Source organism: Bufo bufo, chromosome 5 (assembly GCF_905171765.1).
Source record: "Bufo bufo chromosome 5, aBufBuf1.1, whole genome shotgun sequence".
Classification (NCBI taxonomy): domain Eukaryota; kingdom Metazoa; phylum Chordata; class Amphibia; order Anura; family Bufonidae; genus Bufo; species Bufo bufo.
In genome coordinates this window covers 173776385-173800768 of record NC_053393.1, presented here as the reverse complement: position 1 = coordinate 173800768, position 24384 = coordinate 173776385, and the positions used below count along the sequence as shown (strand labels likewise).

Here is a 24384-nt window from a genome sequence, read left to right as displayed (position 1 = left end):
TTCCGCAAAATGGGGTTCCGTTGTTCCGTGATCGGTTTCTGTGTGTCTTCCTTTATTTTTGGAGGACCACCAGACATAAAGGAATGTAAAAAAAAGTCCAAGACAGGTTTGCCATGCAAATGATAGGAATAAAACGGATGCCGACGCGCATGACAATCTTGTGTGCCTCCGCGTTTTTTAGCGGTCCCATTGACTTGAATAGGAACCTTTTTCCGCGGAAATAATAGGACAGGTTATATTTTTTGGACGGACTGGAACCACGGATCACGGACGCGGATCGCAAACAGTGCACTATCCGCATTTTCAACGGCTCCATAGAAATGAATGGGTCCGCACCTGAAACGCTAAAATCGGCGGAACGGACGCGGGAGCAAACAACGGTCGTGTGCATGAGGCCTAAGAGTGAGTTTAATACATATAAATACATATCCTAGGTGTCGCGTGGGCAAAAAACAAACAAAACAAAACAAAAAAAAAAAAAAAACACCTCAACAAGAGCTTTTAACATCAGTAACCCAGACAGAGGTCCCTCAAGAATAGAATAGAAGTATGCTTCACATATATAAGCTTTTAGAAAGCTAAAAGCCACACACTCGACCCCATCAAGGTTGTGCCGACATAAAACTTGTGAAGTGGCTCTGCACGTGGATAATAAGCATGTTCCTGCACAAATGAATCGGCACAAAAAGACATTTCGTAACCAGGCGAAAGTTTGAAGGGAATCTCATAATGACACATTTAGTATGAACTATGAGTAAAACACTCAAAATACATCTAATACCAGCAATAAATTAATATTTAGCTTACATCCCCCTTCATGCCTCGCTCACGTATTTGTTCTCACTTATCACTAGGTCAGGTAGTTTAGGCTAGTTTCACACCTGCGTTAAAGCCAGTCGACAGGCTATTGCGGCAGAAAAACAGCCTGCCGGAGTGCACTGAAAACCTGGCAATCAAGCCAGACACTGGAGAGAACCCTGCTGGTAGGGGTGACCGAATTCAGCTTCGGATCAAAGATATGAAGCCGATTCGTTGCAAAACTTAATTTTAATGCTGTACTTGTCTCTGTACAGCATTAAAATGTATGAGCTTCGTAGAGGCAAAATTAAGTCGTGCATGACTTAGGATTCCTGTTTTAAAATGTTTAAGTTGTAGAATCGATGCCTTAAGATATTCACCGAACTCTCTCGCGACTTCGGACTTTATGAATTTTGCATCCACGAAGCCAATACCTTGTAATGGTGTACAGATATAGGTCTCCGTACAGCATTAAACCGAAGCTCGATTCACTCACCCCTATCTGCTGGGTCCCGGCAGTGAACGGGAGTATCCTGCTAGGCTGGATCCGGTAAACCCCAGCAGGTTGTTCCTTTGCCGGTGTAACGTTATATTTCCCTACCCTCGTCACTTCCAGTCGCACCGGACATGACGTGAGGAGGTGTGCCGCAACGCGCAGGTAGGGAAATTTCACAGCAGAGTGCGCATGCGCCAGGAGCCTTGCCAGCGGTTACTTTCCCTACCCAGTCGTTGTGCGCCTGCACGGCGTGGCACACCTCCTCACGTCATGTCCGGTGCGACCAGAAGTGACGAGGATAGGGAAATATAACGTTACACCGGAAGAGACTGACAGATAGCTTTAAAGGGAACCCATTACCTCCTAAATGCATGTAAACCCGCCAGCAGTACCTCAGGGCAGCCCGCAGTGTGATACTAATCATACTTTTTATCCTGCAGTCCGATGCTGCATAAGTTCAGAAAACGATCTTTTATCCTCCGTCCGCGCTAATTTGCATATCAACTTGAAGTCAAGGGGGCAGCGGCCTCCTTGCTTCAAGTCAAGGTAACCACGCCCCCTCTTGCCTTTGAGTGACAGCCCTCAATTCGGCTTCGCTTTACAAAGTCTTGCGCATGCTCTCTATTTTACTGCGCGATCCCATGCCCTGACAACAGAGGGCACTGCACATGCGCGAGACTTCGGAAAGCGAAGCTGAATTGCGAGCTGTCACTCAAAGTTAAGACATGCAAATTAGCGTGGACGGAGGATAAAAGATCGTTTTCTGACCTTATGCAGCATCGGACTGCAGGATGAAAAGTATGACTAGTATCACACTGCGGGCTGCCCTGAGGTACTGCTGGCGGGTTTACATGCATTTAGGAGGTGACAGGTTTCCTTTAACACGTGTGTACCCTTCCTGATATTTCCACATATTCCATGATGACCAGCTTTGGAAAAAGCAAGCATTACTTACACCGCCCAATGCAAACATTTTTTGTTTTTATTTCAAAGCTGGTGGTCTCATGCCACCTATCCTTGGTAATGGAGGACACATCTGCATAGTAGGAGCTCAGAGACACTGTACTCAACTGGAGAACAGGACATATTTAATTTGACTAATAACCATGTCTTTCATTGACTATACACACACATATTACACAGCAACCAGGAATACATGTCCTGTGCGTTGAAAGGAGCAGGAAAACTAAATTAGAACAATAAAGACCTAAAGTAGAAGAGCACAGAAACGGCATGAAATTCACCAGCTGTTTTCCGTGCATTCCAGTGAGCACAGAAAGACATCCGGAACATCTAGAGCCAGCTACTGGAGACATGGAAAAATTGGATATATTTTGCAAAAACAACCTATTTAAGGGAAAAACAAATGAAAACAGCTGGAGACTTTGCCACAGTTTGTCCAAGCCTTAATGAAGCTGCTCCTCATACCTTTCGTCCTGATGGTTTTTCAACCATGATGTTGCAGTCACTGTCCGAGTTCTCACTGGGAATTACTTTCGTAGACAATGTTTTGGGCATCTTATTATGTAATCCGTTTCAACACCAAATCGGGTGGATCATTATGTGCCTGGGGAGAGAGGATGAGTCACATTTTACTTTCAAGTCACCGAGCAGCCACCTGTGACACGCTAGGGTGTGTAATGTCACAGTGCCTATTATTGTCACATTGCTTAGAGCCATACAACCAACTCATTTCCTGGGCAAGAAGCTCCAACTATTCTTTTTTTCACCATACAGGCCCAGATTTACTAATGTGTGTGCGTGGGGGTGGGGGTGGGGAGCCCCTGTGATACATCTGGTGCAGGTCTAGACAGCCTAAAAGCTTATGCCATCTTTAGGATTAGTAAATCTGGGCCATGATGCTAACTCACCAGCAATATTCTAGCTGTGTAATGAATGGTTTTGTTTTTTAACTAATTATTTAATCATATTTCAACAATGACAGAAAAATAAGATCCAGTACCTATAAATGTGAAAAAAATAATGTCCACATCACAATCCCATAAACACCCACAGTAGAGCAAAATAAAAAGATAAAAAAGGGATCATTCACTTATTTTGATTCAACTAGAAAGATATTTAATCCTTTATCTAAGGGAGCAGTAATATAGAAAGTATGTCCATACAATGATTAGCTGCGGTTATTAAACTCCTTTGACTCGCACTAACGGGCTATACCAGGCATGCTCAACCTGCGGCCCTCCAGCTGTTGTAAAACTGCAACTCCCAGCATGCCCTGCTGTAGGTTGTTCAGGCATGCTGGGAGTTGTAGTTTTGCAACAGCTGGAGGGCCGCAGGTTGAGCATGCCTGGGCTATACTGTGTTCACAGAGCAGCTTTACACTGCTTTCCCCTTGTAAGAGCTGGTAGAAACCCATCACAAGGAGGTGGCAGGGGAGACAGACTGAAGCTGCGTCACCCTGAGCCTCTGCAGGGCCAGTCAAATTGACAGAACTTCTATGTGACATAGAAACTCAACCCCCTCTGTTTCTGCAATCCCAGAAGCAAGATGAGAAATATGGGCTGCATTATTGGGATGTGCCTAGAATATGTACGAGTTCGTAGGAGAATTCAGTCCCACCCCAAAACGATCTTCAGAACAACCCTCAACCTAAGATTTCAGGCACATGACAGTATTTTTGGTCCGTGTCCGACTCACATTTTTCCACACATTCATTTCTGGGTCCACAAAAAAAAAAAAACTACAAGAATAGGACAGGTTCCTCCCCTTTTTATTTTTTTTAACACTGGGTCCCGCTAAATTTGTGGTATGCAAACTGACCGTATTTTACAGATCCACCATACAACACCCCTCTGAGGGCACATTTTTTCAGACTGCACCCTAATCCACTTCTACAAACTGCTTTGAAACATGCAGTCTGGAACAATATATTTCAGCGCATATAAAATAAAGAAATACCAATTGAGAGCATTGAAAAAAATATATTTACAAATCGAGTCCTTATTTGTAGTACTGTCACTGCAGACAATATTCCAAACTCATGGTGACAGATTCCCGTTTCAGTCTGCATACAACCCATAAACTGCACGGCAACTAAAATGGGTATATACAACACATACACAAGAAAAGCTATATATTGTTCTTTATGCTGCACTACACAAGTAAATATTTTATTTTTATTTTGCTGGAGTACTTTTTTAAAGGGAACCTGTCACCGGGATTTTGGGTATAGAGCTTAGGACATGGGTTGCTAGATTGCTGTTAGCACATCTGCAATACCCAGTCCCCATAGCTCTGTGTGCTTTTATGGTGTTAAAAAACCGATTTGATACATATGCAAATAAACATGAGATGAGTCCTGTCCCTGACTCATCTCACATACAGGACTCATCTCAGGTTAATTTGCATATGTATAAAAGAATTTACACAATAAAAGCACACAGAGCTATGGGGACTGGGTATTGCGGATGTGCTAGCGGCCATCTAGCAGCCCATGTCCTCAGCTCTATGCACACAATCCCGGTGACAGGTTCCCTTTAAGTCCCCTTGCCTAGCTAAGCACCGATTATTGTGACCCTGAGAAAAAAAAACGCCAACCACTCTGGATAGGAAAGTTTGCTCCCTGGCAGAAGGCAACAAAGGTTCATTGAGATTAGTGCTTTCGTCCACCAGCTGACCTGTGTCCTAACAAAGGTGACCCAGGCTTTTTCTATAGAAGAAACGGTCCCTGAAATATGGGCACTACACAACTATCCAAGGAAAATAGCACGTATGTTTTGGTAGTTTCAAAGCAGGAATACCCCAACGTGGAATTCTGAATCTACAATATAAAACCCTCTATCATATTTCATGTAAAGAAAATAAAAATAAAAAAATAAAAAAACAACTTACAAACATAGCTGTGGAGTCAGAGTTGATGATAAAAATGCAACAACTCCAGCTAAAAACTACATTAATTATGTATAGTTAGTTTATTTTTCACTTGCACTAAAAGAATAAGAGCAGTTTGATTGTTCATCAAAACCAACAATCTATTCCTTTGTATCCTGGAATTGTCAGAGATGTTGACCTCGCGGCGACTGCTTAGCCACCCACCCGTTAGTCTAGAGAGCTTGTTCTCTGCTCTCAAAATAATTCGATTGGATATGAGGGACAAGGTCATAGACTTCTTAAAATTATTAAGTGCATAATGCAGAGTTTATTGCATATTTACATACAGCAATTTAGAAAAGTTACTTGTTCAGAAATGGTGTGCCAATAAAAGTTTTTACTTACATGATGGTGAGAAAAATCCCACCGTTGTTCTTTTACTACAGCAGATTTATTAACTGACCATTTATGAAGGAGCTGTATTTGGAGTGTGATAAAAATAAAATAGGCGTTGGGAGAACTTTTGCTTACCGACTCCAAGCAGGGAACCTAAAATAGACCTGGACTTATCCCATTAGTTACAGATAGGCTTAGGTAAAAAGGCCACAATCACAGATACTAGAAGCGGATTCCCCCTTTACTTAGGCCATGTTTAGACAGGATGTTTGTCTCCCGGTCAGATGCTCCATGTCAAAAAATCAAGACCTTGTACCAAAAACAATTCAAGACAAATAAAATCTTAAACATTTAACCCATTAAGGAAGGAGCCCAGTTTGGTACTTGAAAGGAATTGGTCATTGGGGACGTGTCACTGCTGAAGCCAGTCATTGGCTGCAGTGGGGCAGGAGACCATGTCTATACCCGGCCAGAAGAAAATAAGCTGGGGACTACAAGATGGTCAAGAGGGAGCCAGGGTGCAAGACTGCAGCAGCGGGGAGCAGGCAAGTATAAATCTATCAATAGGTCATAGATGCTAACCCATAGGGGATAACTATTAGATTGTGTGGGTCCTACCGCCGAGAACCTTCACCAGTCTGTGTCCTGCACATACCCACAGAGCAGCTTATTCTAATAAATGACAGTTATACTTTACCGAGGTTGTTCAGCTCTTGGGACTTATATATACAGTGGGGGAAATAATTATTTGACCCCGCACTGATTTTGTAAGTTTGTCCAATGACAAAGAAATGAAAAGTCTCAGAACAGTATCATTTCAATGGTAGGTTTATTGTAACAGTGGCAGATAGCACATCAAAAGGAAAATCGAAAAAATAACTTTAAATAAAAGATAGCAACTGATTTGCATTTCATTGAGTGAAATAAGTATTTGAACCCCTACCAACCATTAAGAGTTCTGGCTCCCACAGAGTGGTTAGACACTTCTACTCAATTAGTCACCCTCATTAAGGACACCTGTCTTAACTAGTCACCTGTATAAAAGACACCTGTCCACAGAATCAATCAATCAAGCAGACTCCAAACTCTCCAACATGGGAAAGACCAAAGAGCTGTCCAAGGATGTCAGAGACAAAATTGTAGACCTGCACAAGGCTGGAATGGGCTACAAAACCATTAGCAAGAAGCTGGGAGAGAAGGTGACAACTGTTGGTGCGATTGTTCGAAAATGGAAGGAGCACAAAATGACCATCAATCGACCTCGCTCTGGGGCTCCACGCAAGATCTCACCTCATGGGGTGTCAATGGTTCTGAGAAAGGTGAAAAAGCATCCTAGAACTACACGGGAGGAGTTAGTTAATGACCTCAAATTAGCAGGGACCACAGTCACCAAGAAAACCATTGGAAACACATTACACCGCAATGGATTAAAATCCTGCAGGGCTCGCAAGGTCCCCCTGCTCAGGAAGGCACATGTGCAGGCCCGTCTGAAGTTTGCCAATGAACACCTGAATGATTCAGAGAGTGACTGGGAGAAGGTGCTGTGGTCTGATGAGACCAAAATAGAGCTCTTTGGCATTAACTCAACTCGCTGTGTTTGGAGGAAGAAAAATGCTGCCTATGACCCCCAAAACACCGTCCCCACCGTCAAGCATGGGGGTGGAAACATTTTGCTTTGGGGGTGTTTTTCTGCTAAGGGCACAGGACAACTTATTCGCATAAACGGGAAAATGGACGGAGCCATGTATCGTGAAATCCTGAGCGACAACCTCCTTCCCTCTGCCAGGAAACTGAAAATGGGTCGTGGATGGGTGTTCCAGCACGACAATGACCCAAAACATACAGCAAAGGCAACAAAGGAGTGGCTCAAGAAGAAGCACATTAAGGTCATGGAGTGGCCTAGTCAGTCTCCGGACCTTAATCCAATCGAAAACCTATGGAGGGAGCTCAAGCTCAGAGTTGCACAGAGACAGCCTCGAAACCTTAGGGATTTAGAGATGATCTGCAAAGAGGAGTGGACCAACATTCCTCCTAAAATGTGCGCAAACTTGGTCATCAATTACAAGAAACGTTTGACCTCTGTGCTTGCAAACAAGGGTTTTTCCACCAAGTATTAAGTCTTTTTTTTGTTAGAGGGTTCAAATACTTATTTCACTCAATGAAATGCAAATCAGTTGCTATCTTTTATTTAAAGTTATTTTTTCGATTTTCCTTTTGATGTGCTATCTGCCACTGTTACAATAAACCTACCATTGAAATGATACTGTTCTGAGACTTTTCATTTCTTTGTCATTGGACAAACTTACAAAATCAGTGAGGGGTCAAATAATTATTTCCCCCACTGTATATATATAATTTTTTTTTTTTGTGCAAGGCCCTTTTTACACGAGCAAGCTTTCCACGCGGGTGCAATGCGTGACGTGAACACATAGCACCCGCACTGAATCCTGACCCATTCATTAATAGGTCTGTGTACATGAGCGGTTTTTTTCACGCATCAGTTCTGCGTTGCGTGAAAAACGCAGCACGTTCTATATTCTGCATTTTTCATGCGGCCCTGGCCCCATAGAAGTGAATGGGGCTTCAGTAAAAAATGCATCGCATCCGCAAGCAAGGGCGGATGCAATGCGTTTTTCACTGATGGTTGCTAGGAGATGATGTTTGTAAACCTTCAGTTTTTTATCACGTGCGTAAAAAACGCATCAAAACGCATTGCACCTGCGCGGAAAAAAATGAACGCAAACGCAGACAAAACTGACTGAACTTGCTTGCAAAATGGTGCGAGTTTTCCCTGAACGCATCCACAGCCAATCCGTCACGCTCGTGTGAAAGAGGCCTAAATGTCATGTTTTCATCAAATTTTTTTTTAGCATATGTTACTGCTGGTGCAGCATTATGCATAAAGCAATCTTCACATACCACTGTTTTTCTTGAGCTTTTCCCTTAGGCTACTTTCACATCTGCGTTTTTGCTGGATCCATCATGGATCAGCAAACACGCGTCCATCTAGATCAGGGGTGCACAACCTGCGGCCCTCTATACCATTCTGTGCAGCCCCCAACCATCTGGTAACAGACATCTGTGTCTATGTCTTGTGGCTGTTTACATGCATTTTTCATGTATGTAGAAGTGTAACCAGACACTTATGGTATTTTAGTTGGTAATAGCCCTTTAAAGGGGTTGTCCGGGTTTAAAGCTGAACCCGGACAGACCTCCATTTTCACCCAGGCAGCCCCCCTGACTTGAGCTCACGCAGGGCAAAGGCATTTTTTGGAGATCCGGTGATGTACTGGGCTCTCCATGGGGCTGTCAGGAAGCCCCGTGACGTCACCGGCACTGATAGGCGGGATTTAGCCCTGCCCATGCCAATAAAACGGCTAGGGCAGCGCTAAAGCCCGCCCATCAGAGCCAGTCACGTCACCGAACACAATGCCGGGCGGAAGCTTCCGCCCGGCAGTGTGTTATGATAAATAAAAGAGCCCTTGCCCTGCACGATTTAGCGCAGGGCAAGGGAGCGCATCGAAGCATGAGATGCTCCGATGCTAGCCTCAGGGGGGCTGCCTGGGTGAGAATAAGGGTATGTCCAGGTTCAGCTCTGAACCCGGACAACCCCTTTAAGTTTTATTTTCGGCCCTTGGAATTGGTTCAGGCTGACAATGTGGCCCCCAAACAGAAAAGGTTGTGCACCCTTGGTCTAGATAATACAACCGGCTGAATCCATTATGAACGGATCCAGTTGTATTATCTTTAACATAGCCATGACGGACCCGGCATTACCACCACTGTAAATCAATGGGGGACGGATCAGTTTTCTTATGCGTCCGAGAAAACTGATCCGGCACCATTGACTTATATTATGTGTCATGTCGGATCCGTCTTGCTCCGCACCCCATGCCGGACATAAAAACGCTACTTGCAGCTGCTTGTCCTCATTGACAATGAACGGGGACAAAACGGAAGCATTTTCCTCCAGTACTGAGATCCTCTGACAGATCTCAATACTGGAAAGAAAAAAAACGCAGATCTGAAAGTAGCCTTAGTTACAGCTGTTTTAACCCCTACAATATGAAGATCTTCTCAAGATGGCTCTTCTGCCAGTTCTCCAAGGCCAAAACTGTCCTGCCTCACTTCACATACACACTTGCTTTAGCCAGCAGCTTCCTGCCAGCCAATCAGATTGGATTACTGAGAGACACGCCTCCTCACTCTGAAGCAGGTATGTAGTGTGAAGGACCACCCCTCTGTCTTCTGTTTACACTAAAGGGAAGACAGAAAAGCCGTAGCAATGGAAAGGGACAGGGGACATTAAGAAAGCTGTAATTATAAGGTAATTAGAGATCTTTTAATAATGATTGAAACGCGACTAACTCAGGTATACATGCCTAGCTCTATTAAACTAGCAAAAAAAAAACAAAAAACTCTTTAAAGGGGTTGGTTTATCTGGAACATGGAAGGCATATCGGTAGGTGTGGGACGTGGAGGTGAGACCCACTCCTATCTAGAGAACGGGCCCCCGAATGTGAAGGAGAGCTCACTGCGCACATGTGACATGCTCTCCATTTATTGCTATGGGAGTACCGAAAATAGCCCTGATATTTTTGGAAGCCCTATAGCGGTGAAGTCCCAGGCCTGTCTTTTTCTTACTGTGCCACATGTTGCAGTATTTCTTTTGTGCAGCTTACACATTTTCACACCATAACTCACTTATTCAGCAGTTACCAGATGATTTGAAACCTTCCTTTGAAATGTACAGCACCAGGGACTCCTCTATCATCTTCCTGACGGGTCATCCCTCTTTTTTTTAATTGTGGATCCGCAATTTGCGGACCGCAAAACACACACAGTCGTGTGAATCTAGCCTAAACGCGTAAAAACGTGTGTTTTTTACACCAAAAAGAAAACAGGAAAATGACTGTGTAAAAGTAGCCTAACACTCTGACATCTTTTATCTTTAGCCGTTACTAGCAGAAGGACCCGGGTTGGTGGGAGCCAGTGCCAGGGTTGGCATTGTCAGACAGCATGGTTGCTGATTTACTCCTGGGTCCTGCCACTTACTAGGGCAGTGTCGCTTTGTCACCGCATTGTGCTGCGCCTTTTTATCAGAGTAGGTCCCACTCAAAGAGGCAACCTTGACGTGGTGAGTGGGCTTATGCCTTTTGATCAAAATGTACACTAATGCCTCTTGTTCAGCATGCAGTACAGCGGGCTGTACACTTTAATATTGTGCTGAGAAGCGAGGTTAATTAGATCTAAGCATAGCATTGTGGATGTGCGATCCAGTTCTGTTTTTCTCCCCTTGATATAGCAGAAGGACCCGGCTTCGCACGGGTATATTTCATTTAATGTTTGTGTATGTCATTAAAAGATATCGACAGTATCCACTATAACAGTGACATCTACATAGCCTGCCCCTTTAACAGTGACCTCCACAGCAGCCGCCCCTTTATTAGTGATCTCCACAGTACCCCGTCTCGTTAACAGTGATTTCCACAATAACCCGCCCACTTAACAGTGACCTCTACAGAGCTCTGTTCCCTTAAAATGTGACCTCCACAGCAGCCCGCCCCTTTAACAGTGACCTCAACAGCATCCTCACCCCCTTAAAAGTGACCGCCACAGCAGCCGCCCCTTCATTAGTGACCTCCACAGTACCCCATCTCCTAACAGTGATTTCCACAACACCCCATCCCCTTAAGGCCTCTTTTACACGACCGTTTTTTTTCCCCGTTTATACAATCCGTATACGGAACCATTCATTTCAATAGTTCCGCAAAAAAAAAACGGAATGTACTGTGTATTCATTCCGTTTTTCCGTTCAGTTGAAAGATAGAACAGGTCCTATTATTGCCCGCAAATCACGTTCCGAGGCTCCATTCAAGTCCGCAAAAAAAACAGAACACATACGGAAATGCATCCGTATGTCTTCCGTATCCGTTCCTATTTTGCGGAACCATCTATTGAAAATTTTATGCCCAGCCCAATTTTTTCTATGTAATTACTGTATATGCCAGACAGAAAAATGTAACGGAAAAACGTAACAGAAATGGAAACACAACGGAAACAAAAAACGGAACAACGGATCCGTGAAAAATGGACCGCAAAAGACTGAAAAAGCCAAACGGTTGTGTGAAAGAGGCCTAAGGCCTCTTTCACACAGACGTCGCGGGTGAGGGCCAGATGCGATGCAGGTGCGTTCGGGGAAAATTGTGCGAGTAGGCACGCAATTTCAGTGAGTTTTGACTGCGATTGCGTTCTGTTTTTACCGCGCGAGTGCAATGCGTTTTGTGGGTTTGGTGTTCTGTAGATTTTATTATTTTCCATTATAACTAGTGTTGAGCGCGAATATTCGAATCGCAAATTTTAATCGCGAATATCGCCACTTCGAGAATATTTTGAATATAGTGCTATATATTCATATTCGCCGAATAGTGTTGAATATTCTAATTGCGAATTTATCGCGAATATATTACATTGCCGATTTTTGCAATCAAGTAAACAATGACTGGAGATCACGAATTCTCGAATTTATGGCAAATATTTGGCAAAAAATTCGCGAAATACCGCAAATTCTAATATTGCTTATGCCGCTCATCACTAATTATAACATGGTTATAATGGAAAATGATTGCATTCTGTATTAAAGAATGCTAAGTCAAATGTCAATCGAGGGTTAAAAAATAATAAAAACATTACTCACCTCATCCACTTGATCGCGCAGCCGGTATCCTCTTTGTTCTTCTTGAAGGACCTGCAAAAGGACCTTTGCTGACATCATCGTGCTCACCATATGGACCTTCTATCTTCATTCAGCAGGACCTGCGCTGACGACACTGCGCTCACCACGTCAGCGAAGGTCCTTTTGCAGGTCCTTCAAGAAGAACAAAGAAGAGGATCCCGGCAGCAAGTGGATGAGGCGAGTTATGTTTTTTTTATTTTTTTTTAACCCTCAATTGACATTATACTTAGCATTCTGTATTAAAGAATGCTATTATTTTCCATTATAACCATGTTATAATAGAAAATAATAAAGTAAATGGGGTCCCAGGTCATACATCCCTCGTCTCCTTAGCAACCATGCGTGAAAATCGCACTTGCTTGCGGATGTGATTTTCACGCAGCCCTATTCATTTCTATGGGGCCTGCGTTGATTGAAAAACCCAGAATATGGCCTCTTGCACACGACCGTGGTTTGTTTTGCAGTCTGCAAATCGCGGATCCGCAAAACACAGATGGCATCCATGCGCGTTGCGCAATTTGCGGAATGGCACGTACAGACTTCAATATACACTCACCTAAAGAATTATTAGGAACACCTGTTCGATTTCTCATTAATGCAATTATCTAGTCAACCAATCACATGGCAGTTGCTTCAATGCATTTAGGGGGGTGGTCCTGGTCAAGACAATCTCCTGAAGTCCAAACTGAATGTCAGAATGGGAAAGAAAGGTGATTTAAGCAATTTTGAGCGTGGCATGGTTGTTGGTGCCAGACGGGCCGGTCTGAGTATTTCACAATCTGCTCAGTTACTGGGATTTTCACGCACAACCATTTCTAGGGTTTACAAAGAATGGTGTGAAAAGGGAAAAACATCCAGTATGCGGCAGTCCTGTGGGCAAAAATGCCTTGTGGATGCTAGAGGTCAGAGGAGAATGGGCCGACTGATTCAAGCTGATAGAAGAGCAACGTTGACTGAAATAACCACTCGTTACAACCGAGGTATGCAGCAAAGCATTTGTGAAGCCACAACACGCACAACCTTGAGGCGGATGGGCTACAACAGCAGAAGACCCCACCGGTACCACTCATCTCCACTACAAATAGGAAAAAGAAGCTACAATTTGCACGAGCTCACCAAAATTGGACTGTTGAAGACTGGAAAAATGTTGCCTGGTCTGATGAGTCTTGATTTCTGTTGAGACATTCAAATGGTAGAGTCCGAATTTGGCGTAAACAGAATGAGAACATGTATCCATCCTCTGATGGCTACTTCCAGCAGGATAATGCACCATGCCACAAAGCTCGAATCATTTCAAATTGGTTTCTTGAACATGACAATGAGTTCACTGTACTAAAATGGCCCCCACAGTCACCAGATCTCAACCCAATAGAGCATCTTTGGGATGTGGTGGAACGGGAGCTTCGTGCCCTGGATGTGCATCCCTCAAATCTCCATCAACTGCAAGATGCTATCCTATCAATATGGGCCAACATTTCTAAAGAATGCTCTCAGCACCTTGTTGAATCAATGCCACGTAGAATTAAGGCAGTTCTGAAGGCAAAAAGGGGTCCAACACCGTATTAGTATGGTGTTCCTAATAATTCTTTAGGCGAGTGTAAATGCCTATTCTTGTCCGCAAAGCGCGGACAAGAATAGGACATGTTATATTTTTTTAGCGGGGCCACGGAACAGGGCAACGGATGCGGACAGCACACGGAGTGCTTTCCGCATCTTTTACGGCCCCATAGAATTGAATGGGTCCGCTTCCGAGCCGCCAAAACGGCGGCTCGGATGCGGACCCAAACAACGGCCGTGTGCATGAGGCCTATAGAAAATGCTGCAATTTTCACGCAACCCGATTGAAATTAAAGGGAACCTGTCACCTGGATTTAGTGCATAGAGCTGAGGACATGGGCTGCTAGATGGCCACTAGCTCATCTGCAATACCCAGTCCCCAGAGCTCTCTGCGCTTTTATTGTGTTAAAAAACCTTTTTGATCAATATACAAATGACCTGATATGAGTCCTGTGTCCGGAGAGGAGTCCAGCGGAAAGGAGCCCAGCACCGCCCCACGTCCTCCGAATCTCCTCCTTGCTGGCTGACGTCACAGAGCTGGAGCGCCGAAATCTCGCGATGCGCGAGCTAGCGCATGCGCAGTGTCGGCATCATGTTCATTCCCTGTGCTGGCATAAGCACAGGGAACGAACTACGCATGCGCTAGCTCGCGCATCGCGAGATTTCGGCGCTCCAGCTCTGACGTCAGCCAGCAAGGAGGAGATTCGGAGGAAGCGGGGCGGTGCTGGGCTCCTTTCCGCTTGACTCATCTCCGGATACAGGACTCATATCAGGTCATTTGCATATTGATCAAAAAGGTTTTTTAACACAATAAAAGCGCAGAGAGCTGTGGGGACTGGGTATTGCGGATGTGCTAGCAGCGATCTAGCAGCCCATGTCCCCAGCTCTATACACTAAATCCAGGTGACAGGTTTCCTTTAATTTCAATCGGGTTGTGTACATGAGCGTTGCGTGAAAATTGCAGCACACGGCCGTTGTTTGGGTCCGCATCCGAGCCGCCGTTTTGGAAGCGGACCCATTCACTTCTATGGGGCCGCAAAAGATGCGGAAAGCACTCCGTGTGCTGTCCGCATCCGTTGCCCCGTTCCGTGGCCCCGCCATAACAAATATAACATGTCCTATTCATAACATGACCTACAGCAGTGAAGAATAATGGCTGGGTTGTTATGGAAACCTGGTGTAAAACTGTGTGCATGTGGAGACTAAGGGCCTGCGAGTTTCTATTGGCTAAGGGTAATGTGACCAGGCTTCTATTGGCTAATGCATTTTTTGGGAATATCTCAAGCAAGGATGTCCTTTTGAACAGCTCACTCTAAGACAGCAGCACTGTGCTGTCTGAGTGTGAGCTGCAGGAAGAAAGTCACCCTCCCTCCCACCTGCAGCTGACAGAAGTTGATTTTTACCTCCATTTTTTTTAATCCCTGTCGACTGCAGAGTGGGAGGGGCGTGACCTAACCTAATTGGGGCGTGGCTTAGTGGGACCTGGGAGCGGAGTTTTTAAGTCAGTCTTTTGAGGGTGACCTGAATGGCCACCCTATCTGCCCCCTGAACTTTCACCTCCACAGCACTCCGCTCCCTTAACAGTGTCATCCACAGTGTCCTGCCCCTTTAAAGCTGACCTGCAGCAGTGAAGAAAAATGGCTGGGTTGTTATGGAAACCTGGTGTAAAACTGTATGTGGAGACTAAGGACCTACGAGTTTCTATTGGCTGATAAGGGACATGTGACCGTGCATATGGCAGCTGGGATATAGATTTTATATATATAGATTGCCTGACCTTACTCAATGCCACTGTGTAAACCCAAAGCCATGTTCACAAGCAGCAGCAAGGTTCTCAGAACAGACTAGCAATCACTTAACATCAGACAGACTTTGGAGCCATTGATGAAATCTGGAACAGAGTTTTCGTTAAACCCTATTGACACTGTACTGTACTTTGCTACAGACTGTACTTGGCAGTAAAAAATAAAAAAATAAAAATGCAGCAAACCTGCCATATGTGAACACATCCTTATCTTACCAAATACTGAGAATTCTTCAAACCAGATGTTAAAAGGACATTCGGTCTCAACTTGCATAGAAAAACATACAAGCCAAATACATTCGGCCATTTTACTGATGAAGCACAACGCAAAACACGTGTTGGGGTTGTTTTGAGGCACCATACTGGGTCTGTATTACTTGTGTGTGCAGTTTTGGATGTATGTCCTGCTTTAAATATAAACAATCACTGGTACCATATAAAAACAAGAGAAAATAATAGGGCCCATTATCACAGATAGTCCACAAATCACATTCACCAAAGCTCCGAATCTAGGCCTAAAAATTGCTCCAACCATTAAACAAAATATAGGACATTCCACAACAATTCAAGAATGGGCAGACATCACAGGCTTTTTTAGATGCGGAAAATGTAAGAATCGTCAGACAACATCATTTCCAAAGAAAACTACCTGTGTTACATCAAATACAAACTCCCATAAACAGGAAATCAGAGAATTCCTAACATGCAGCTCTACTGAGGTCATATATGCCCTAGAATGCCCATGCCACCAAAAGAACACTCCAGAAACGTGTATCTGAACATATCGCAAATATAAGAAAAAGATACGAGAAACAGACTGTATCAAACCACTTCAGAATAATCCACAACAAAGACCCTACTAGTGGACCAAAATATACAGCACTGGAAAAGTGAGGAAAGGTTGGAGGGGAGGAAACCATATACACAAGATGTCCAGAATAGAGTCTAGAATGGACTGAATGCAGAGATGGAGATCTTCGGTTTTCTTTGACCGGGGGGCTACCTCTCTCCGACGAGAGACCAGCGCGGTTTTTCCTATTCGCCCTGGTCTCTCCTTGGCGAGCGGTCGCCCCCTAAACCGCTCCATCTATTCGCAATCGACCACAGATACAAGAAACAGTATCCAAGAATAGGGTAACTGTACAGAACTTGAACTGGGAGTTGTGATACCTACTGGGTCTTTTGTTCTACGGACCAGTGCGTCATTCCAAAACTCCCTTAGTACAATTTCTACAATTCCCTTATTGCTAGGAATAAGATCTAAAACCATAATAAAATTCAAAGCCAGTGATACTAAGGCTACTTTCACACTAGCGTTCAGAGCGGGTCCGTCTGATGTCTGCTCAGACGGATCCGCTCCTATAATGCAGACGTTTGCATCCGTTCAGAACGGATCCGTCTGCATTATAACTTTGAAAAAATTCTAAGTGTGAAAGTAGCCTGAACGGATCCGTCCAGACTTTACATTGAAAGTCAATCGGGGACGGATCCGTTTGAAGATTGAGCCATATTGTGTCATCTTCAAACGGATCGGTCACCATTAACTTACATGGTAAGTCTGGACGGATCCGTTTGCCTCCGCACGGCCAGGCGGACACCCGAACGCTGCAAGCAGCGTTCAGGTGTCCGCCTGCTGAGCGGAGCGGAGGCTGAACGCTGGCAGACTGATGCATTCTCAGCGGATCCGCCTCCACTCAAAATGCATTAGGGCAGTACGGATGCGTTCGGGGCCGCTTGTGAGCCCCTTCAAACGGAGCACACGAGCGGACGCCCGAATGTTAGTGTGAAAGTAGCCTAATATGATATCTTCCCATTATACATTATGGGATTACAAAATAATATAACCTATCAGTAGCAAAATATTGCAAATACATGAATACCTATACAATTATAGGAGACACAAACCATCATAGCCATGTGTGTTCAATCATACTTTATATATCCATTATTATTTCTTATTCACCATCTATCTTTCAGAGTAGGGTGACCGATCAACTAGTCTGCAGATAGAATTGCAACCATTTCCCTATGTTACATATATATCTAGTAACTCAGTATACCAAGTCCCTCATTGGAAAGGCCAATTATCTCCATTTGTCACACATGATTTTCTTTTTTTTATTATTTTATTTTTATTTTTACATCATTTTCTAAGCCACATAGGAATTAATCATTGGAATGATTTTGGCCATATATGGACTTAATGACTGGAACTATTCCTGATTTTTTCATGCCACACATGTTTTCAATAAGAGGACCACTGCGTCCCACCTCATTTGAATAATTAACCTCATTTAATAGGACCACAAATGAGATAATGACTATCACCCTATAAATAATACACGGGTCAGTACAATCCTCTACTTACTGATGAAGGGAGAGTCTCCCGAAACGCGTCTAAGTAGAAGCCTGTAGAGGATTATCAAGTACTAACCTAGGTGCATCATTTTTCTACATCATAAGGAGCGCTCCGAAACAATTGCAAAGATGGTCATCACGTGACCATCCGCGTCATACTACAGACGCGCGAACCACGAGGAACGCCGAAGACCTCACCACCAGATCGCGTCGGACTTCGCAAATTCTCCCAGGAACAGCTGACCACCATCGGAGGACCTGTTCCAGCAGCGCCGGTGGGTAAGTGACCTCTGCAGCCGTAGACAACGTGGGACGCCGCGCTCAGTCACAGAGCACCTCTTTTTCCCACAGCACCGTGCAGCATCACAGCATATGACTGTATTGTACCCATACATACAGACCTAGGTCAAGGAAGATCGTTCCTGTATTAATTACTGCACATCTTCACTTGTGAAGGAAGGACTATTCCACAGAGGATTATTTTTATCTAATATATATCCATTCACCATATGTGGCTATTTTATTATATTGTACTTCATTTTTATCCCTCATTTTGATTTTTTATTCCAAGGCATATTTTTATTGACTTATATTTTGGACTATTTATTGAATCAATTTCATCACCAGGAAATTCCACATATACCTACTACCTATATTATTCCCATAAATAAATTAGCGATAATACTACCCTTATACGAGTGTGCCTGCTGACCTCCTTACCTCCTATTCTTCACTGTCCTGACCGGGTGAGTCAGACCGAGCAGTTCTGCACCTCTACCATTTGCTTGAACAGTAGAACCATCTATATCATTCACTCTTTCTATGTCCTGCTTTACTCGATTATATCTTGCTGCTATTATTCTGTCATTTCTGACTACGTGTTTGGTGCCTCATCTGTGTTGTGTGTTAATACCTTGTATTCGTTTTTGTGCATCATAAAAAAGTATCTTCATTATTACAATTATACAGTATCTCACAAAAATGCGTACACCCCTCTCATTTTTGAAAATATTTTATATCTTTTTATGGGACAACACTGAAGATATAACGCGTTGATACAATGTAAAGTAGCCAGTGTACAGTTTGTATAAATAGTGTAAATTTAGTGTGCCCTCAAAATAACTCAACATTCAGCCATTAATGTCTAAACTGCTGGCAACAAAAGTGAGTACACCCCCAAGTGAAAATGGCTAAATTGTGCCCAATTAGCCATTTTCCCTCCCCGCAGTCATGTCACTCCTTAGTGTTACAAGGTTGCAGGTGTGAATGGGGATCAGGTGTGCTAAATATGGTGTTATCGCTCTCACACTCTTATACTTGTTACTGGAAGTGCAACATGGCACCTCATGGCAAAGAACTCTCTGATGATCTAAAAAAAAGAATTGTTGATGATCTGAAAAAAAATCATGTTTTAGTGTTTTTTACGTTGTTCATCTGAGGGGTTAGGTCATGTGATATTTTTATAGAGCAGGTCGATACGGACACGGCGATACCTAATATGTGTACTTTCTTTTTCCCTATTCTTTACCAATTTTTTTTTACTTTATTTGGGGGAAATCATTTTTTTTTTTTTTTACTTGAAACAATTTTTTGGGGGAACTTTTTTTTTTTCACTTTATTTTTTGTCTCACTTTGGGACTTCAACTTTTGGGGTCTGATCCCCTTTACAATGCATTCCAATACTTCTGTATTGGAATGTATTGGCTGTATGAGTAATACAGTGTGCATTACTCATACAGCTTCCGGCCTGAGAGATCCAGGCGGCTGGATCTCACAGGCTCGTCACCGGAAGATAGCGCCGATGCCTAAGGAAGGCATTGCGCTGCCTTCCATGTCATCGGGTCCCCCCTACAGCCACATGGGGACCCGATGGCACCGCCACCCGCCGCAACATGTAAAAGCCGTAAACCGCAGGGGGAAAGGGGGGGGAAGGGGGGGTCATGGGGACCCCCCCCCCCGCGCATTGACCTCCATGATTTGAGCAGGCACCTAGTTCCAATCACGGCCCGGTGATCGGAACTACATAGGACGTACAGGTACGCCCTGTGTCCCAAACAGGTTGAGGGCAATGCTGGAAAATAATGGTGGCCACACAAAAACACTTTGCCCATTTTCACTTAAAGTTGTACTCACTTTTGTTGCCAGCGGTTTAGACATTAAAGGGGTTGTCCAAGTTATATTTATTGATGACCTATCCTCAGGATAGGTAATCAATATCAGATCGGCTGGGGTCAGACACCCGGCACCCCCGCCGATCAGCTGTTTGAAGAGAAGGCGCGCGCCGTGCCAGCGCTGCCTCCTCTTCATTGTTTACCTGCTCGCCGTCGCATCGGCAGTGGTAAGTAGGTGTAATTACACCGAAGCCGTCCCATTCATTTCAAGGGGACGGATCGCTATAGAAGTGACACTTTGATACAATGTAAAGTAGTCAGTGTCCACAAAACGGACAAGAATAGGACATGCTCTATATTTTTTGCGAGGCTACAGAATGGATATACGGATGCGGACTGCAGAAATTAATAGGTCCTCATCCAATCCGCAAAAAAACAAAAAAAAAAAAACAGAATGGACACTGAAACAAAATGTTTGTGTGAATGTAGCCTAAGGGTATGACTACACAGCGCTGTCTTGTGGCGTTCGGGACACGGCTGCACTGCGATAAAGAACTGCATAGCCTGCACCAGCCCTAAATAAACTAATGAGAGTGCACTGTTTAAAAAGGGGTTTCCCATCTCAGACAATGGGGGAATATTGCTAGGATATGCCCCCATTGTCCGAAAGGGGCGGGTCCCACCGCTGGGACCCGCACCTACAATGAGAACGGAGCCGGGAAATGAACTGAGGGCGCACTGCGCATGCGCAGCCTGACCTCCATTCATTTCTATGGGGCCGCCAAAAATAGTCGAGCGCTGGCTCGGCTATTTACGTCTGCCCCGTAGAAATAAATGGAAGCATGAGCCACGCATGTGCGGTGTGCTCCCATTCACTTCTTGGTGGTGGATGGACCCCTGGAAATCCGTGGTCCTCCAGCCACAGCGCTACACGCTTCGTTCTCGTTGTAGGTGCAGGTCACAGGGTTGGGACCCGCACCTATCAGACAATGGGGGCATATCCTAGCGCTATGCCCCCATTGTCTGATATGGGACTATCCCTTTAAGCCGGTCTGCACTGTCAATAATTAGATGTGAGTGAATTGAGCCAGACTGTGAATGTGAAGCTAGACTTCCGGGTAGCTGCACATGCACAGTTGTTGCTCAGGCAGGCAGAGCCTCTGTGCCACGGCACTAAGTGTGCAAGATGACCGGCCCTGTCAATCAAGGTGGAGAGAGGAGCCTCTTGAGCAGTGGAGACAGCCCTCACTGCTCAATAACGCTGTTTGATGGATGAATTGATTTGTATGAACTGATTTGCTCATCTCTAGTAAGAATGAAGAGAAAAAGAAAAAGAAAGTGTGCTGAAGGCCAAAACAGGCCAGGTCCTAGAAGTGCAGACTCCTTTGGAGACTGCAAACTACTACCTCCCCTTTGTTCCAGCTTTAGGGACACCAGGTCCCCATTCTCCCGAGTGCTAGGGGCCCCAGTGGTCAAATCATCATCAGTCAGATGACATGAAAGATGAATCTGTAATATGGTCGTCTACATGATGTTTAAAGAACAGAAAGGTTGTAATGATGAAAATTAAGTTTATTTCAAAAAGTATATAAAACTATCGATACCTTCACATTCCTAACATCCTGTGTAACCAAGTTAAAATGTTACTTAGCATGATGAAAGCAATATCATGTAAAAACCACAGTAATTATAGGAACAGCATCCGTCACAACTACAGCCGGGAAAACAAAGCATTTATCACACGCTGTAGAAACTGCAGAGAAATGCTTCTGGTAACAATCTCATATATGGCCGATGATATAAACTTGCTTTATCTGATGGAATACATCCTCACTTTAGCCAAATTATTTTTTTTTTGGAGAAAATAGCATAGCCTGCGATGATTTTTTTTTTTAACAACTGAAGTCAAGAGAGGATCGCCCAACCCTATTTCACACTAGCGTTACAGCCATCCGGCAGAAGAACATCCAGGGGCAGACTGGCCGTAGACCCTACACGGAAATTTCCTGGTGGGCTGATGACCAGGGAGCCACCTAAGGCCTCATCATGGCTGCCAGCCAGGTACATAAAGACCTGATGCTCTCAGAATTTATTAATGTAGGAGGAACAGGCACTTACAGTATTTTGTGCTGAACGGTGGTATTTGGTTTTGTAGAGGCGGTAGTTTGTGCTGCACTCGGCTATATGGCTCTGTTGGGGCGGCATTTTGTTCTGAACTATAGTACTGCTGGACCCGCCCATTTCTGTTGGCCCTGCCTACTTGTGTTGCCCAACCTTCTGTTAGTTTGGACCCACCTACAACATGGGGACACAGTTTTTTTCCAGGGCCAGTTTAAGTTCCCAGTCCGCCCCGGGGGAACAGCCTGCCGGAGTATATCGCCCCAGCGGAGCCCACTGACTATAATGGAACCAGGCAGGGATTCGGGTGCACAAAAAAAAGGTTTACCAGTTTTTGTCCGGCCGAATCCCGAGGTATTGAGTTCCGTCACAGGAGCTCAATACCGGAAAGAAACTGATCAGTTTTATCCTAATGCATTCTGAATGGAGAGCAATCCATTCCGTATGCATGAGTTCAGCCCCTCTTACGTTTTTTGGCCGGAGAAAATACCGCAGCATGCTCCAGTTTTCTCTCCAGCCAAAAATCCTGAACACTTGCTGGAATGCCGGATCCGGCATTATTTTCCATTGAAATGCATTAATACCGGATCTGTTTTTCCAGATGACAACCGGAAAGACGGATCCGGCATTGCAATGCATTTGTCAGACAGATCCGCATCTGGATCAGTCTGACAAATGCATCCTTTTGCGTCCAGATTGCCGGATCCGCCAGGCAGTTCTGGCGAGGGAACTGCCTGCCGGAATCCTCTGAAAGTAGCCTTACCGTGAACTCCAGCAGGCTGTTCCTCTGCTGAAACAGCCTGCCAGATGGTTTTAACACTAGTGTGAAACTAGCGTAAAATAAAGAATAATCCAGCAACTGCATTTTAGGCTCAGGCTTTGTACGCCGGTCATGATATCCCCCTGGGTCACCGGAGGATGCGCTTAATTTACATAATACATTAAGCACATCCCCCAGCATTTGTAGATGGCCCAGATTTCAGTCATCATTTCTGCCAGAAAACTGGGACCAATGGCTTCCAACATACTCCGTCACATCCCCTTTTCAGAAAGTGTCGAGGACAGCGTAGGTACACCACTTACACCAAAATTCGTGTGCAATGGTGTTAAAAAAAAAACTGTTACAAACCCTGGGTTTCTGACTTTTTATGCTCAAAAATTGGCGCAAGGGGATGACAGAGTGTGGGGTTTTGAACGCTTGCTTCTATTCTATTTTACTGAGGTGACAATAAATAATCAGGAGCTTCTCGGCAGGCTCAACAATCTACTGGCCATGAGCAGTGCCGTCCACCAATTTGTGGGTTTAGGATACCGCCATTCTACTTGATGTGTACAATGACATTATGAATAAGACTTTGCCCGGACTAGAAAGGGAGTTTTTTTATTTTATCTTTTTTTTTTTTGCAGAATAGAGACAGATGCTCATTTTTGAAACTAGGAAGGTGGTGCTCCGTAAAAAGGCACACTTCTTTTCCCTTTCTTTGTCCCATTCGTAGGATCAAGCTGTCACCATGACAGCCTAGTCTGGGGAATTGCACTGTGCTATTAAAAGCACTCTGCCCTCAAACCGCTGACTTCAACATACAGATTGCTGTTCACATATGTGGAGTTTATTATGCATGCTGTAATAAAGGACAGGACCAACCCTTTTTGAGGTTTTCCCATTAATCCTGAGAATGAAGAGCCACAGGGATAGTTTAGCGCATTTTCTCAGTTTTGTTTAACCCTATCACCCGCTGTGAACTGCAGCCCACCTGCAGGTTAAATAAAACATCAAACAAAAAAGAGTTGCTATAGCCAAAAAGCACAAAATACTTTATTGATAATAATGAATAAAAGCCATTAAAAAATTGTTTTCATCTCGACTGACAGAAATAGGAGACAAATCCGAGAAGTAATTCAGCAGATAAATTGCATACATCATATGGGTGAGTAATGTGGTAAATAGCAGTATTAGTACAGGTAACAAATTGTCAATGAACATCAGCATTTTGGCTGGATCCGTCATGGATCAGCAAAAATGCTTCCGCCGTGATAAACGTTATGAACGGATCTGGTTGTATTCTCTCTAAAATGACCGCAATGGATCCGGCACTAAAACCATTGTAAGTCAATGGTGACAGATCTCTTTTCTCGGACACAAAAGAAAACAGATCCGGCACCATGGACTTGCATTGTG

At 44.3% G+C, this 24384-nt stretch overlaps 1 protein-coding gene across 5 annotated transcripts in view; it reads right to left on the bottom strand.

The window, feature by feature from the left end:
- The window catches only part of ANKRD12 (ankyrin repeat domain 12), a 122666-nt gene that overhangs the window by 68523 nt on the left and 29759 nt on the right, over positions 1–24384 (bottom strand). For all 5 annotated transcript variants that reach the window (XM_040432030.1, XM_040432029.1, XM_040432031.1 and 2 more), the window contains exon 2: positions 2723–2861. In XM_040432030.1, coding sequence (XP_040287964.1) covers positions 2723–2812 — 90 coding nt within the window. In that variant the 5' untranslated portion in view covers positions 2813–2861. The remainder of the gene's footprint in view (positions 1–2722; positions 2862–24384) is intronic.